This window comes from Adiantum capillus-veneris, chromosome 17 (assembly GCF_014529385.1).
Source record: "Adiantum capillus-veneris isolate H3 chromosome 17, ASM1452938v2, whole genome shotgun sequence".
Lineage (NCBI taxonomy): Eukaryota > Viridiplantae > Streptophyta > Polypodiopsida > Polypodiales > Pteridaceae > Adiantum > Adiantum capillus-veneris.
This window is the reverse complement of record NC_140947.1, coordinates 97,098,406-97,116,625: the sequence shown is the minus strand read 5'-3', so window position 1 is coordinate 97,116,625 and position 18,220 is coordinate 97,098,406. Positions and strand designations below refer to the sequence as shown.

The following is an 18,220-nucleotide window of genomic DNA, read 5'->3' as shown; positions in this document are numbered from 1 at the left end:
GGCGCCACTGTCGAATCTCATCCAAGGAGCCACCCTCCTTTGGAATGAGGTAAATCAGGCCCTCACTCATGCTATCCGGCATCACTCCTGTGTGCAGAATGTACTGAAAGGCACTACAAAGATCTGGGCCAAGCAAGTCCCAGTACTCCAGGAAGAAGCTGGGAGTCAGCCCATCCTCACCTGGACAGCTACCACGAGGAAGGGCCCTAAGAGCCGTATGCAGCTCCTCAAGCTGAAGAGGTATCTCCAGCCTCTGGCGTATCTCCTCAGTCACAAGACAAGGCATCTGCGCCCAAACCTGCTCCCTGTATGCATCCTGTCTCTCTGACTGGGGCTCAGCCGTCAGTAGCTCACGGTAAAAGTAAGTAGCAACTGCACGCATATCCTCAGTCTCACAAGCAGCTGACCCATCGGGTCTCCTCAGGTGAGTGACCTTGGCATGCGAGTGCCGAGGTCCTACTATCTCAAAAAAGGCACCTGTCACTCTGTCACCTACTGGAGTCCACTGAGATGCGTGTCGGTGAAAGGCAAACTCATGGCGCCTCTCCTCTGTGCAAGCAAGCTCCTGTCGAGCCTGCTGTAACTGCTCCTCTAGCCATGGACTGTCTGGATGCTGCTCCTGCATCCTCTGTAGTGAAGCAATGCCTCGTCTGAGACGCTGCTCCTCCTCTCTCGCTGTGGCCCGTCGAGCCAAAGACTCCTGGAGAAAAAAGTGGCTAAGCTGAGCTAGGCCTAAGGCCACTCTGTCTGCCGGTAGAGCCTGGCTGTCCATGCCCTCTGTCCAAAGAGCCTCTACCCTCTCTCTGAGTGCTATGTCCAACAAGACCCGCTCTGGGATGCGAAGCATCGTGCTCCCACTCCTCTGCCTCTTTGCCACTGTGAGGATCACTGGTGCATGGTCCGAGAAGGATGTCCTTGCCAGGATGCCCACTGATCCCCCCAAGTCACTGAAGTGGTCACTAGTGTAGAAGCGATCTATCCGCGATAGATTCACTCCTCCCACTCTGCGGTCTGATCTAGAGAAGGCAAGACTCTCTAGAGGCCTCACAAAGCGAGAATGCTGCCATGTATCCGAGACCCTCAAGGTCATACACAACCTCTCCCAAGCTGCTAACTCGACTCCATGTACAGTAGCATGGCTGCCTCCGATCCTGTCAGAAGGGTCCTCCAACATGTTGAAGTCCCCTCCTACACACCAATGGTCAACCTGTGGCAAAGACGCAACAATCTGTGACCACAACTCTGCACGAGCACTCGCCACATTGGGCGCATAGATGTTCAGGAAGCCCACAAGGCCACCCTGAACCTGCAAAGTAATCCACTGAGCCCTACCTGGCACAATAATCCCTCTGCCCACAATGGCCTGCTGCAATGAGTCCGCAATAGTCATACATACCCCACCCTAGATGCCTCCAGGTCCAAAAGCAGCTGACCAAAAGGTATCATAACGTCCACACAGAATCTAACCACAGCGCCGGATGCGGCTCTCAGACAAATGGTGCTCCTGAAGCATAAGGAGATCAATCTCTCATCCCACAAGGCAACGCTGAAGCTCCTGCCGCAATCGGCCCGTTGTCGCTGAAACTGGGGCCCACCTAATCCCTGCACGTTCCATGAGACGATCCTCATGGGGAGCGAGAGAGAATAGATGCTGCCGCAGCAACAAGACGGGCTATCTTCGAGGCAGGCTTCGATGGGGAGTAATCCGCATCCGAGCGTCCTCTAGATAGGCGAGCCTGTAGTGAGTGCCTGGCCCAAGCCCAAGCAAAGCGAGCCGAGCGTAAAGAAACCTCCTCTGTCCAGGAGTCCTCATGTGTGTATACATAGCAAGGCAAACACTGTGTATCAGCAAAAAAGTACACCACAATGTGCCTACATCCTGCTGAGTCTGGGGGTGTCACCGCAAAGTTGGCCAGTGGCCACAAAGTCTGCAGCAAATCTGTAACTCCAAGTTCTCCCATGTGGTGAGAGAACTCGAGAACCTGTGTATGCAACCATCCCACCACTGAGTCGAGGGACCACTCTGTCTTGGTCCTACCGCAGAGAGGAAAGGAGAAACCAATTGCTGAGTCCAAGGCCTCTGTCCCCCTAGCGGCGAGGAACAGAGCGTGGACCCTGAAGCAGGCTGCCTCATGGTCTGCTGCGGAATCACCAAGAAAGCGAGTGAATCCGTAATCGAAGAAGTCCCAGCGGCGTCGGAGGTCAATGCTCGTCACACCACGAGGGATAGCTTCAAGGGAAGATGTCTGAATCTGCAAAGGGGGCCGCAAGAAGGGCTGACCCTCTCTCGCTAGGCGACTCGTGGCAAAAGCGCTGCCAAGAGATCTCCTAGCCGCCGGCGAGGGGCCAGTCTCCTGAGTCGACTGTGGTACTGAAGCAGGAGGAGGGGGAGAAGGAGCTAGGGGGGGGCGGAGGAGAAGAGAAGCGGGGCGGGACGACAGAGACAGGGAGAAGGAGCTGGGGGGGGGGGCGGAGGAGAAGAGAAGCGGGGCTCGACGACAGAGACAGGGGGGCGAGGTGGGGAGTGGGCGGGAGCAAAGGGCGGGGGAGGGGATGAGGAGGAAGAGGGGAAATCTCAAGGTGGAGGGGCTGGCGAGGGTGAAACGGAAGAGAAGACTGGCGTAGGAGGCTCCTCTTGCTCAAGAGGACCAAAGTTGTTCCCCGTGGGAACCCACTGCTGCTGAGTAGGCACCTAAGGGCCACTCTGAGTGCCAGGCTGTCGGTGTGGCCCCTGGCGTCGACGGCCACGGGCCTGCTGCCACGCCTCCCCTGCTGGAGCCCCAGGCTCGGAGGGTGGCTCTGAATCTGTGCGCTGTCGCTGGCTGAGGCTGCGGCCCAGCCTTGGCAGGCTGGGGCTGGGGCTGGGGCTGAGGTGCAGGTCATGGTCTCCTCCGTGGACAGGCCTTCGCTAGGTGGCCCATCTGTCTGCAAATGAAGCACTGGTTCGGGAGACCCGAGTACTCCACACTCTGCCTAAACCAACCCCCACTCACCCGAGGCAAAAGGATGACCTTCGGGAGCATGTGGGTATCTCTGACCAAAACTCGAACTGAAGGGATGCCGGCCGCCTTGGCAGCTACTGATGCTGCCGTACGAGGTGTCTCCAGAACAGTCCCGATGGCGGAGCCAATCCTGGAGAGCAGTGGAAGGTACTCCCTCCGTAAACCCGGAAAGCAGACTGAGATGGGGATGTCTGCCTCCTCTACGAGTACATCCGAAGTCGGGTCAAAACCGTGTCGCCACTTGCGCGTGATGCTCGGATAGCCAGTGGACTCATAGCTATGACCTTGGAGGCCATCTCGGAAGTCTCGAACTCGATCTGGTAGTACCCCCGTCCGAGGATCTGGACATCCAAAATCTTGCCCACCTTTGCGAGAAGGCGGGCCTGGAGAAGGTCTCGCAGCTCTCCTCTGCTAGGACGGGTGCCGAGAACCTTGCAGATGACAGAAGTCGCCTGCAAGCGCTCTACCTCTGCGGCAAGGCTCGCTTGCTCTTTCGGCGAAAGAGCAAGTCGAATGGTGGGCTCAGCGAGGTCGGGCGAGGGGGCTTCAGGTGAGTCCCTCTGTGGCGGAGCTTGAGCCTCCATCTGTGTCTATTGCTGAGTCGAAGAAGCGGCCGGAGAAGAACAATCTGCAGCCGAGAACGCCGAACACCTGTTCTGAAGAAAAGGTGTTGCAGAGCCGGGCGAGCACGGGTACAGCGGGAGGGCTAGGGAGGGAGGGCAGCAGGCAGCAGGGGGCAGGAGGTGGCGGGCTGGGCAGGGTGGCGCGAGGGCGAAGGGGGGGGTGGGCTGAGGGCAGCGCGAGGGTTAGGAGGAGAAAAGGGGGGGGAGAGGGAGCGATGGCGCAAGGGGGGGGGGGGGGTAGAGTTGGTTTGAGCAAGAGACTGGAGGATCGCTTCGCTGTGGGGTTGCTTCGATCTTGGGAGCACTTGCGGCGAGGCCTGGACCAGCGCCAGCCTACTTGCACGGAGGAGCGCCTACGACAAGCACATGTTTGGAACCCCATGGTTAGCACTCAGAGGGGGCACTTGGTTGGTAGTCGGCCTCATGTTTCCTGGGGTTCCATGGCAGCGGGTCCAAAATGCTCTTTAGGTGACTGGTTACAGTTTTGAGGCTTGTTAGAGGAGCTACAGGGCTTTCAGCTACTACAGGGCATGAGAGGGGTGCAGAGCATGTGTCAGGACATCTCAGAGGCAGTAGCAGCTGAGTGGCTCACGCCTCTCGAATCAGCAGCGCCCAGATGGATGGGAGCCTTCACGCGACTGGAGGTTCTCATCTCTGTTCGGGCTTGCTCAGAGAGAGTTCCCTCTCTGTTTTTCGAGCTACAGGGTGAGGGACGCTTACAGTGAGTTGCAATAGAGGCCCCGCAGGTGGCAGAGTACTGTTTTCAGAGGATCCCAGTGGTGGGCATTTGTGGAAGGACTTGTGTCATCGATCCTGACCTAGCAGCTCTTGAGACTGGACATTGGAGGTTGTGGGCCTGGGAGTGTTGTCCACTGGCACGAGTACAGTGGGACCCTGGAGAGTGGCTTTAGAGGGACCCTTTCTCTTCTGTAGACCACCGAGGTGTCCCTTTCTTTCAATACACTGTTCGACTGGGACGTCACATACTGGCAACACAGAGAGGCTCGCCATGCTGCAGCACCTCATTGGCAGGAGGAGGGTCTCACAGCAGAGTTCTTGGCAGCTTTTTGGGAGAGGTTGTGGGACTCCAGACTGCTGAGGCGAGTCACTTTGTTTTAGTGGCTGGTCGTACACAGAGCTACAGCAGTTGGGAGGTGGCTTGTGAACAGTGGCCTCTCGTCCGCATGCACAGCTTGTGACCACCTTGTAGAGAGTCAGTGTCACTGTCTTTGGGACTGTCCCTTGGCACAGCAGGTGTGGCATTGTGTTCTTTGGCTAATGCCTGCTCTTTCCACAGCTCGGCGGTACACTTGGGGGGCAGTTGCTTGGTCCACTCTCACTGGCCCGGCACTTCAATTTGAGCTTTCATCCACCAGCAGGATGATAGTGATACAGGGGGGGCGACCTTCACTCCAGCCTGCAATAGAGCTTACTCCACAAGAGTGGTGCAGGGAGAGAAAGATGTGTTGGGAGCTCATCAGTGGCCTGACACTTTGGTTCATCTGGCGGGCCCGTTGCTTCCGCATCTTCGAGGCGCGGCCTGTACCGCCAGCAGAGACTGTTCAGGATCTTTGGCTTGAGCTGGTTCATACTCTCAGAGGATAGTTCGAGAGACTCCAGGGCAATTCCGACCGCATGCGGGAGCGCAGAGAGGCTTTTCTTCAACTTTGGCGTCGTGGGCCATTTTTCACCATGGATCAGGGTGTGCTCAGATGGCACTACCGTCCACCTGTGTGGCTCTTCCCTCCTCCCATCCCCTAATCTAGCGTCATTGTACATATGTTGTTTTTTCATTGGGAGTCTCCCCATCATGATTGTTGTAGTCCTCTCTTGTAGAGGAGGTTGTAACCCTATGGGCAGTTTCATTAACTAATAGAAGGATCTTTTTCTCGGAAAAAAAAAAAACAACCAGCCCAATATGAGTCCGAAAAAGCATGTAAATCTGGTAGCAATGATCCCCCCTTGGGATAAAACAAGGCAAGATCCAAAGCGCCACTCAAGTAACAAAAAATCCTCTTGCTGCCTGCCAATGCTTAGACCTTGGGCTATGGATAAATATGTTGACTTGTGAGACTACAAACTGAATATCCGGCCTCGTGTTGCATACGTAAATGAGGCAGCCAACATCAGTTTGGTAAAGAGTGACATCAACAGGATCACTCGCATCATCTAGACTCAACTTCAAACCTGTTTCCATGGGAGTGGCAATAGGTTTGCAATCCTCAAGTCCAAACTTACATAGCAATGTCTCTATGTAGCTTTTCTGACGCAAGGTAATACCACTATCACACTGCTTAAACTGCATGCCCAAGTAAGTAGAGTGTTTGGTTAGTCTGCATGATTGCAAGGGCACTATTGTAATTACTATTTTGTTTTGGGAACCTACGAACTGCTTGTGGAGAAGATCGAATTGCTGCTGAGAGCAACACAGAATGCTTTTTTATTTTATTCACTCGACAATTGGTAGCTTTTGACAGCATAGTTTCTTTTAAGAGGTTTTCAGCCACGTGGGTTAATGAGAGGGCAGCATTGAGATTTTGTCTCCTACGCTAACGAAGTAATGATGCAACAACCCCAAATCTTTTATCTTGAAAGTAGCATTCAAATCAGCCTTAAATTCCACAATGTGTGCCTCATTGGGACTAGTGATCAACAAATCATCCACATAAAGAACAACAATGAGAAGTACGTCGCGCTCACGCTTGACATACAATGTGCTTTCTGTTGGACCGTTACGAAAGCCTCGTTTGACCAAATGAGTGTCAGCTTTCTCATACCAAGCACGAGGAGATTGCTTCAACCCATACAAAGCCTTCTTACATCTGTACACTTTGTCCTCTTGTCCTTTCTTGACAAAACCGCGAGGCTGCCTTACATAAACTTCGTCAAATATGTGACCATTCAAGAAAGCAGTAACAATGTTTAATTGATGTACATCCCAACCAAAATGAGTTGTTAATGCACATGGAAAACGTACAGTAGTCATACGACAAGTGAGACCAAAATTCCCTTCATAATCTATGTCTTTTTGCTGTGCATAACCCTTTGCAACAAGTCGAGCCTCATAGCGATCAATGTCACCATCTGGCTTGCGTTTCAACTTGTAAACCTACTTGCTACCAATGGCCTTTTTGCCAGGAGGAAAATCACATAAAGTCCATGTGTCATTTTCTAGAAGTGCATCATATTCTGATTGCATGGCAGCCATCCAATTTTTTGAATTCTGTGCTTCATCAAAAGACAAAGGCTCCTCTAGGTTCCTCTATATCACATAAGCTAGACATAGCCAAAGCATAACAATCTGATGCTAAGAGGCATGGCGAGAACCTGAACGAGTATGACTAGACAAATGTGCATCCAATTTACTGTCACGAGCCATCTTGGCATACCTCTAGCTTGCTCATTTTCAGCCCTTTCCTCATTAAATACATCATGTACATCTGCATCAGTAATAGGCTGATCTGTAACATTTTCAGAAACCCCCATAGGCTGTACATTTGCCTCATTTGAATTTACATTTAAAGTCCATGTGTCATTTTCTAGAAGTGCATCATATTCTGATTGCATGGCAGCCATCCAATTTTTTGAATTCTGTGCTTCATCAAAAGACAGAGGCTCCTCTAGGTTCCTCTATATCACATAAGCTAGACATAGCCAAAGCATAACAATCTGATGCTAAGAGGCATGGCGAGAACCTGAACGAGTATGACTAGACAAATGTGCATCCAATTTACTGTCATGAGCCATTTTGGCATACCTCTAGCTTGCTTATTTTCAGCCCTTTCCTCATCAAATACATCATGTACATCTGCATCACTAACAGGCTGATCTGTAACCTTTTTAGAACCCCCATAGGCTGTACATTTGCCTCATTTGAATTTACATTTAAACGTCCACTACTGAAAAGAGGCAATAAACTGTCATAAATGTCCTGTGAGCTTACATTACTATCTCTAGTACATGACAGCAAAGGCTGAATAGAATCTTCCACAAATACGTCGTCAGGTGAGACCAAAATACGCTTTGTTTGCGGATGGTACATGTAACCTTTGCTTCCAGCATTATAATCAACAAAAATACATTTGACAGTCTTATCGTCCAATTTTCTGCGCTGCACTTGTGACACTAAACCATAAGCCAAACAACCAAAAACACGCATGTGCTCAATAGATGGCTTTCTATCATGCCATGCTTCATATGGAGTCATAGATTGCAACGCTTTCGTAGGACACCTGTTGAGTACAGAAGTGGCACACATGACAGCTTCAAGCAAAACGAATGTGGTAAAGCTCAACTCTTGACAATACATCGTGCCATTTCCGTAAGAGACCTGTTTTTTCTCTCAGCAACACCATTTTGCGGAGGCCTATACGGCACTATACATTGGTGTTTTATCCCACGACTAGCCTGGAATGCATTAAGTTCATGAGACATATACTCCCCCCCTTGATCGGAACGGAGGGTGCCCATGGTATTTTTCGAGACATTTTCAGCCATAGCAAGAAATTGCTTGAAGCACATAAACACTTCGGACTTAGCTTTCAACGGATATACCCATGCATGCCTGGAGTAGTCATCAATGAAAGTCACGGATTACAAGTAGTTTGCCAAGGACAGAGTTTGCATAGGCCCACAAACATCACTATGCACAAGCTACAATTAGCATGTAGCATGAACTGACCCATCCTTTGGAAACTTAGCATGCTGCATATTACCCAAAATACAACCTTCACAAACATGTTTGACAGGTGCTTCAAGAGGCGGCAAAGAAGCAACCATATCAAATTTCTATAAACGCAGCAAACTGACAAAATTTAGATGCCCAAAACGTGCATGCCACAGTCTGGCATCTGAAACAGCCCTTGAATTTGCAACTGCATTTGCAAAATTTTGTCCACACTTGTCATACAAAGTGAGCTTATACAGCCCACGACACGTAAGGCCAGATGCAACAATCTCATCACCAAAACTGAGATCATGAAATGTATCCACAAATTTGACTACGAGACCAAGTCTAGCAAGTGCAAATACAGACAAAAGGTTCTTTTTGATCCCAGGTAAATACAATGCATCAACAAGTGTGAAATAACTGCCATTTGCAGCAGTAAGCACAATCTTTCCAACTCCTTGAACAGGATAAGAGGCATTGTTGGCACAAGTCACCGTATTCCCATGAGGGACAGACTCAATAGAGGTAAACAAATTACGATGTGAGGTAATGTGCTTTGTAGCACCACTGTCAAAATACCACACATGTGAATCTGCAACAACTGACATACATGCATCATGGACAATAGGATCATAAGTGCACTCTGCATTAAATGCCCATTTTGCATCAACATGAGCATCACAATTTCCTTTGATAGAAGACTCTACAATCGCTGCACTTGTATTGGACCCTGTAGTGGATCCAGTGTTAGGGAATAAAGGCCTAAGTGCCTTGTACTTATAACTTATAAGTTAAAAAGACTTATAAGTGAGGGGGCCCAAGTGTGAATGGCCCCCTAGTCACTTACTCATATACTCAAATATGAAGCCCAAAATGCATAGCGTGGCTTTTTTCCCAGTTTTCAACGAGCTCTCTCTCTCTCTCACGTTCTTCTTTGCGTGTGCTTCTACAGCGCCTCTCTCCTCTTCTCCTTCACTCTCATTGCATAGGATAGCAAGTGGGCTCTCTCTCTAGCTCCCCCACACATGGTATCAGAGCTTTAGGGTTTCCAAGAGAGCCATCTTCGCAACACTGATCAGAATTCTGTTTTTGCTCGCTGCGGGAAGGATATTCAACTGTTTTCGATCAACTCTGTCGCGAAGGGATCCTCTCACCGTGTAGAATCGACCTCCGGTGACAGTTTCCCCAAAATTAGGGTTTTAAAAACTGGCGAACAGCAGCCTATTTCTGCTGAAATTGACCAATTTCGGGGTCAATTTGATGCAATTTCATTAGGGCAAGTCTCATAGGTCAATCTTAAAGGTGTTTCCACCAACGAGGTTCTGAAAATTCAGCAAAACAGGTGTTTACAGGTCTGATTTTTGCCCTAAAACAGGGAATTTCAGCAAGCAAATGATGTATACACCTTGTGGAAACCTTTGGTAAGGGTTTGGCAGTGAATGTACGCTGTTTTGGGGTGATTTCGCATGAAATTTGTTCGCTGTTTTTCTGTAACAGCAAGCTGTTTTTTGCCCGATTGCGCACATTTGGGCGTGTTTAGGTCGGCAAAACAGGGTTTCAGTGTTTGCAATCACTCAGAATGGCTTCTAGCAGTGAAAGTGGCAATTTGTTGCACATTCGCAAGCTTGAAGGTGCCCATAACTTTGCTATATGGAAGAAGCAATGTTATAATGTGATGTTGCAGAAGAAACAGGCGAAACCTATTAAGTTACAGGGTGTGAAACCGGTTGATATGGAGGTTGAAGAATGGGAAGAAGTGGACGAGTTGGCTCGCTCCACGATCATGCTTTCGGTGTCTGACAATTTACTCTTCAATGTAGAGAATGAGCACACAGCATGGGGCATGTGGAAGCGTTTAGACGAGTTGTATGCACAGCAGAGTGCTGCCAGTAAAGTGTATTGGCTCAAGAAGCTTATGGATCTCCGCATGAAGGAGGGCACGCACATGTTGGTGCACCTCAATGAATTCAATTCTATTTTCAGCCAACTGACAGAGCTGAAATTCACTATTGATGAGGAGTTCAAAGCTACTTTTCTGCTATGCACATTGCCCGAGAGTTGGGATGTATTCCGGATAGCTCTTAGTAACTCAAGTGCGTCACTTAAGTATGCAGATGTAGAGAGTTCTCTCCTGATGGAAGAGATGAACAGGAAGAGCACCACAGGTGGGTCGTCTAATGCATTGCACTTGAGAGGCAGGTCTCAATAGAGGGAGAAATCTGACAGTAAGGACAGGGCACGCAGCAAATCTCGTAGGAAAGATGTTGTGTGTCATCATTGTGGAAAGAAAGGGTATTATAAACGGGAATGCTATGAGTGGAAGAAAGAGAAGAACAAGGGTGCTGAAACTGATGCAAAGGACAAGGGAAATGCCAAGAAGAGCACTGTGTTGATTGAGGAAATCAATGTTGCTAGTAGTTGTGACAGTGACAGCAGCACTGATGTACTCAATGCCTCTTCTGTGGATGCACATACCCTTGCTATGGGTTCTGATGTGGACATGCATACTTGGATTCTTGATTCAGGTGCCTCCTTTCATGTAACACCTCATAGGGATTGGTTTACACAGTACTCAGGTGAGGTGCAGGGCACTGTTTATTTGGGAGACAACTATGCATGTGACATTGCAGGTATTGGCAGTGTCCAGTTTTCCTTTGCTGATGGTATGACTTTTGTTTTGCACAAAGTGCGTCATGTGTCACAACTCCAGAAGAGTTTGATTAGTACAGGGCAGCTAGATGATGCAGGCTATCACACCACTTTTGGTGATAGCAAGTGGAAAATTTGTAAAGGGGCCCGGATTGTAGCCAAGGGTTGTAAATCGGACACTTTGTATCCTTTGCATGTATCTAGTGTGCGTGACCATGTTGTCGCCGTAACCGAGCAGCCAAGTGTTTCTTTGTGGCATGGCCGGTTGGGACACATGAGTAAAAGAGGAATGCAAACTCTGTCTCGTTGTGGTTATTTGCCGTGTTTGAGGTATGCTGATTTTTCTCATTGTGAGCACTGTATTTATGGTAAGCACAGTCAAACACCGCACAAAAGGTCTATTTCTTTGAAGTCTGACAGGTTAGACTTAGTGCATTCTGATGTATGTGAAATGCCACAGTTGTCCTTAGGGGGAAAGAAATATTTTGTTTCGTTTATCGATGATGCTACACGTAAGGTGTGGGTGTATCCAATACGTGCTAAAAGCGATGTTTTGGATACTTTCAAGAAGTTTCTTGCGTTTGTTGAGAATCAAACTGACAAGAAGCTTAGGTCTTTGCGCTCAGACAATGGGGGGGAGTATGTATCAAAAGCATTTATTGACTTTTGTGCTACTAAAGGTATTAAAAGAGAGCTCACGGCTCCTTTTAATCCCTCTCAGAATGGAGTTGCAGAGAGGTTGAACCGGACTATCCAAGAGAAAGTTCGGAGTATGCTGTCACATGCTGCATTACCTCATGGTTTTTGGGCAGAAGCTGTACAAACAGCTATTCACTTGATTAATCGCTCACCTAGCAAGGCTTTGGGTGGAAAGGTGCCTGAGGAGGTGTGGTCTGGCAAGCCACCCTCATATGCACATTTAAGAGTGTTTGGTTGTGAGGCCTATGTTCACATCCGGAGTGAACTGCGCACCAAACTAGAACCAAAGTCTCATAAATGCATTTTCCTAGGATATGGTGAGGATGGTGAAATGGGGTATAGATTATGGGATCCCGCATCACGGAAAATCATACGCAGCAATGATATCATCTTCAATGAGAATTGCATGCACAAACAGCCCACAAAGGTCGAGGAAGTGCGCCGGGTTGTTTTTCGTGAAGATGTTACATATGGACAGCCAAGAAGGCCCAATGTTCAGCAGCCTTTACATGCTGAAAATGGTGCTGAAAATCAGCCATTAGCTGCTGAAAATCAGCCCCAACAAGTTGCCATTGATGAACCACAGGTAGGGGAACAGGTTGATGCTCCTAGACCGCCCGTTGTTGCGATGCAACCGGCTGAACAGCCTGCTGTTTTTGATGGTTTACAGGCTGAAAATCCACCTGTTATGGATCATTGGGTGCGTAGGTCTACTCGGGTGACAAGGCCCCCCGATAGATATGAACCGTCTTTGGACTATGTCATGCTTACTGATTGTGGTGAGCCGTCTTGCTATAAAGAGGCTATGCAACGGGAAGACAGTAAGAAATGGTTCAAAGCAATGGTTTCGGAAATGCAGTCTTTGGAGAAAAACCATACATGGGACTTGGTTGATTTGCCTAAAGGGCATAAGGCTCTGCCATGTAAATGGGTTTACAAGACCAAGGTCACATCTGATGCTTCTTCTAAGTACAAGGCACGTTTGGTTGCTAAAGGGTACAAGCAAAAGCATGGTGTTGATTTTGATGAGATTTTTTCTCTTGTTGTAAAGCTTGCCACATTACGTCTTGTTCTAGGCCAGGTTGCTTCTGAAGATATGGAGTTAAAGCAAATGGATGTCAAAACAGCGTTTTTGCATGGCGATTTGCTTGAGATGATCTATATGATGCAGCCAGAAGGTTTTGTGTCAAAGGGGCAAGAGAAGAAAGTATGTAGACTCTTGAAGAGCTTGTATGGTTTGAAACAGTCTCCCCGTGCATGGTATCACAAGTTTGATACATTCATGAGGTCTCAAGGATACAAAAGAAGTAATTCTGATCACTGTTTGTATATCAAAACGGCAAGTGATGGATCTCTTCTATTGCTGATTTTGTATGTTGATGACATGCTTATTGCGGGTAACAATGTCACGGAGTTGGATGCACTACAGCAAAGCTTAAAGAATCGCTTTGACATGAAGGATCTTGGTAATGCTAATCATATTTTGGGCATGCGTATCTCTCGAGATAGGATCAACAGGCGTCTGTATCTATCTCAACGAGATTATGTCAATAAGGTGCTACATCGTTTTCATATGGATGGGGGAAAGGCACTTAGTACTCCGCTGCCTCCATATGTAAAACTGACTGCACATGACTGCCCAAACACAGATGATATGCGGGCTGAAATGGCCAAGATTCCTTATGCATCAGCCGTTGGCAGTTTGATGTATGCTATGGTTGCTACACGTCCGGACATTGCATTTGCGGTGGGAGTGGTAAGCAGGTACATGAGCAATCCTGGCAAAAAGCATTGGAAAGCAGTGAAGTGTATCTTGAGATACTTGAAAGGCACTAAAGACTTGTGCATTTGTTTTGGGAAGAGTGAGACATCTGTGCATGGCTTTACAGATGCAGATTTTGCTGGACATCCAGATTGCAGGAAGTCTACCTCTGGATATGTGTTTACATTCACAGGAGGTGCAGTTTCTTGGATTTCTAGACTGCAAAAATGTGTTGCTTTGTCTACCACTGAGGTTGAGTATGTGGCTGCCACTGAGGCATGCAAAGAAGCTTTGTGGCTCATGCGTTTGGTAGAAGAGCTTGGCATTAAGTCACCGGTTCCTGTGCTACACTGTGATAGTCAGAGTGCTATTATGCTTGCAAGGAATCTTGTTTTTCATGCCAAGACAAAGCACATAGAGGTGAAGTATCATTTTATCAGGAGTGTGCTTGATGACAAGAGCATTACACTTGTCAAGGTGCACACAGATGACAACCCTGCAGATCTTTTGACCAAGAGTCTTCCAGCAGAGCGGTTTGCATATTGCCGACAGATGATGGGTGTTGGATGAGTAAGTGCATGATCAGCTGTTGTATCATAGTTAGCTGATTCTTTGATCTCCCAAGGTACATTGCCTTTAGGTGGGAGGTTGTTAGGGAATAAAGGCCTAAGTGCCTTGTACTTATAACTTATAAGTTAAAAAGACTTATAAGTGAGGGGGCCCAAGTGTGAATGGCCCCCTAGTCACTTACTCATATACTCAAATATGAAGCCCAAAATGCATAGCGTGGCTTTTTTCCCAGTTTTCAACGAGCTCTCTCTCTCTCTCACGTTCTTCTTTGCGTGTGCTTCTACAGCGCCTCTCTCCTCTTCTCCTTCACTCTCATTGCATAGGACAGCAAGTGGGCTCTCTCTCCTGCTCCCCCACATCCAGCCTCTTTCTTCTTAGCCTCTTTTGCCTACAATTTCGGACACTGCTTGATCAAGCAATCATTAGCTTTACAATAATGGCAACGCATCTTTTTTTTGCCCTTATCACCAGAATTGCCAAACGAAGTGCTGCCAGTAAAAGCATTAGAAACATAAGTTTTGTCACTCGTAGCACAACCATAAGCAGTGGTTACATTGTTGTTCCCACCTTTTTTTTCCCCCGAGAAAGAGATCCTTCTATTAGTTAATGAAACTGTCCATAGGGCTACAACCACCTCTACAAGAGAGGGCTACAACAATAATGGTGGGGAGACTCTCCCAATGAAAAAACAGCATATGTACAATGAGGCTAAATCAAGAGATGGGAGGAGGTTAAAGCCACACAGGTGGACGGTAGTGCCATCTGAGTACACCTTGGACCATGGTGAGAAAAGGCCCAGGACGCCAGACTCGAAGAAAAGCCTGTTTGCGCTCTCGCATGCGGTCGGAACTGCCCTAGAGTCTCTCGAGCTGTCCTCTGAGGGTATGGATCAGCTCTAGCCAAAGATCCCGAACAGTCTCGGGTGGTGGTACAGGGCGAGCCTCGAAGATGCAAGCGGAGCGGACCCGCCATATGAATCAGAGTGTCAGGCCGCTGATGAGCTCCCAACACTCCTCTCTCTCCTGCACCACTCTTGTGGAGTAAGCTCTGTGGCAGGCTGGAGTGTAGGTCGACCCCCTTGCATCACTATCATCCTGCTGCATCACTATCATCCTGCTGGTGGAAGATAGCTCAAAGTGAAGTGCCGGGCCCGTGAGAGTGGACCAAGTAGCTGCCCCCCAAGTGTACTGCCGAGCTGTGGAAAGGGCTGGCATCAACCGAAGAACAGGAAGCCACATCTGCTGTGCCAAAGGACAATCCCAAAGACAGTGACGTTGACTCTCCACAAGATGGTCACGAGCTGTACATGCGGCCGAGAGACCACTATGTACTAGCCAGCTCCCAACCGCTATAGCTCTGTGTGCAACCAGCCACTGGAACAAAGTGACTCGTCTCGGCTGTCTGGAGTCCCACAACCTCTCCCAAAAAACTGCCAAGAACTCAGCTGTGAGACCCTCCTCCTGCCAATGAGGTGCTTTTCCGTGCAAGTATCCCTCAGGCGCTCCTTCGTGCAAGTAGGTTGACGCTGCTCTAGGCGTTATTGTAATTGCTTCCAAGATCTGAGCAAACTCACAGCGAAATGGTCCTTCAGTCTCCTGCTCAAGCCATTGGCCATTCGAAGATGATTCCAAGCGGTAATCACATCACGTTCGTACTCCTGAGTGAGCCAAGAGGAAATAAAAAGTCGCTTGAACTTTAGCCACTTTGTTGATGCTTCTTTATGTAACAGAAGAGTAGACCTCCATGTCCGTGCATTTTCTTTCAAATAGGATGTGGCCCTCCTAATCTTGGAGCGCTCTGAATAGCGCCCTCCAGAAAAAGCTATGTCAAATTGTTGAATAAAAGCGAGGGCCCTAGGAGCATCTCAAAAACCGGAGAAGGTATCAAATTTTACTACTTGTCCACCCTCGAATTCTTTGATCTTCTTACTCTTATCCTCGAGAAAGTCGTATTGATTGGCTCTATAAAAGTGCTTCCTCCTAGAATAAAACATTTGGTCATTAGAGTCCGAACTCTCAGAAGAGGATGAATCCTCCTCAAAACTGTCAGAAGATTCCCGAGATCTTCGGTGGAATCTGCTCTTCTTACCATGTCTTAGTCTTTCGCTCTTTCGGTCCTCATCACTAGAATTAGAGGAGCTATTTGAACTGTCAAGAGAGGATGAGGATGAACTGGAAACAACCTTAAAAATGTACACGCTTCTGTGTCTTTTGTGCATTTGCAAAAAAAAAAAGACGGACGACCTAAGTAGGGTAATCCGCTCCTCGGCTGCGTCTCTTTGAATACTTGCTGGTCTTCAAGATTCGGTTGACTCGTGGTCCTACCACATCGTCAAGCTCATCTTAAGTGTACACCTTGGAACATGTGTTTTCTTCAATGCCGACTTTAGGGGTGCGTCGCCACCGGTTATGCATTTCGTCGATCGGATGCTTGGTCAAAAAATTTACATACCGGGGGATCCTTCGAATATTGGAGCATATGTTTAGCACAAGCATCAACATGTTGTTGATGCTGCATCTCCATTCGTTCATACTCCGTAGGCTGCGGTGGCCCATACTCTTTACCAGGCAGCCTGGGACTGGCAAACCTAGCTCCAATCATCCGTGCAGGTCTGACACCCTTAGTTTGACATAGAATAAGCTAGTTAGGTTGATGCACTTCATGATTGTACTTCCCTGACCATATACAAGTGCTCAACAAGAAATGGAAACGGCAGAAATGGAGACAGGAAAACCGGACTTTCGGAGTTTTTGTCGAGGTCGAAGCAGTCAAGAAACGGCATTTCTTTTAATTAAAATATTAACTTAAGAGTACAAACTATTATAGGACTTACACATACACCCACCCACCCATAGGGCCACCCAAAACTCATAGAAGCCAAAATGCCTAATCTATTATAGGACTTAAACATACACACAATTTCCCACAAGGCCGGTAAATCTAGGGGAGACAGGGAAAGCATTACGCATAGAGCATCGAGTCTCCATACAAAGAAATGCAAGTGCATGGAAATGATACTAAGGCTAAAAGATAATTGATTGAGAATAATAAGTGACATGAAGTCTTGGTGGCCTTGAAAGAGATTCTTGCCTCTTTGGTAGAGAGAGAGAGAGAGAGAGAGAGAGAGAGAGAGAGAGAGAGAGAGAGAGATTTTTTAGGGACAAAGCAAGCCATGCAATAGAAATGTTGGAGAATCTAACAATGGCAAAACGGTTCAACATAACTGCCATGTGCCTAACCAGCAAGGAGAAAACAGGTTATATGCTGGCCGCAGCCTAATTTTTATGACTTAGTCTGATAGATTCATTAAACTAGGTGTTCTGCTTAGTGCGGCATTGATAAGTTTCATTTGTTTCCAGAGCTTGGGAAATTGTGGGACGATGTCTTTATGGGGTCTCAGATTGATGAAGAGAACGTCAAGCTTTTATGCAAACTTCGACCGAAGTTCCAACTTTAGGTTGTGTTACCTCATATGAAAGTGTGCAGCACGTTTGGAGCTTCCAGGCCTTAGTATAATGCTCTCTGTTAATATGATGGTAAACGCTCAAGCATGGGACGAGTGGCTCGACATTTTTAGCATGTTGCTGAGATACCAGACCTTGCTCCTTCAATTGTTTTTTGGTCTTTGTTGGGGATGTTCCAGTATCAACAGTTGAAAGAGCAAGCATAAGGAAGAAGAGTGGCATGGAAGATGTTCGGATTTTAGTGCTGCGTTGATATACAAAGCTGTTATGTGTCGCCGGATTTTATCAACCAATCCTTTGTAATTTGTATGAAGCAAAGCCAACATCTCAACAAAATCCAAAGAAGCATGAAAATATTGACAAAATGAAGTTTTTTGAGGTGTAACATGTTTGTTTCCCATTGTCCTTCACTTTCACATTTTGACTCTTTGAAAAGGTTTTTATATTTTTTCCAAATTGTAGAGACCTACTTGCATGTTTGAATGTTCTGGGAAGCTATTAGACTAATCACGTTTATGATCCAGTCAAATTTGAAGCCTCCACTTTTCAGTGGAGGTCGTATTTTCATTGGGCCACAAAGCCTCATGGCAGTGTAGCCCTATATGAGTTGGCCATATTCTTTACGGCCTCGTTACTCGTAAGTCATTTCTGAAAGTATTTTCAGATAAATAATCCTTTCTTTTAATCTATCTCTGTGTAGAATCAAATAGGGCAATCTAATTTTCCTTATCTGTTTTATTGTGGGCTTGCTTTTATGTTTTTGTGATTTATGGTTCAAGGCA

At 47.6% G+C, this 18,220-nt stretch overlaps 1 protein-coding gene across 3 annotated transcripts in view; it reads left to right on the top strand.

Moving 5' to 3' along the window:
* Positions 1–17,894, top strand: part of LOC147437747 (uncharacterized) — a 183,172-nt gene extending 165,278 nt beyond the window's left edge. For 2 of the 3 annotated variants that reach the window (XM_086487225.1, XM_086487224.1), the window contains 2 exons: positions 17,133–17,230; positions 17,334–17,894. In XM_086487225.1, the coding sequence (XP_086343351.1) occupies positions 17,133–17,230; positions 17,334–17,431 (196 nt within the window). In that variant the 3' untranslated portion in view covers positions 17,432–17,894. The remainder of the gene's footprint in view (positions 1–17,132; positions 17,231–17,333) is intronic. The other variant, XM_086487226.1, reaches the window with a different exon arrangement.
* Positions 17,895–18,220: the final 326 nt, after the last annotated feature.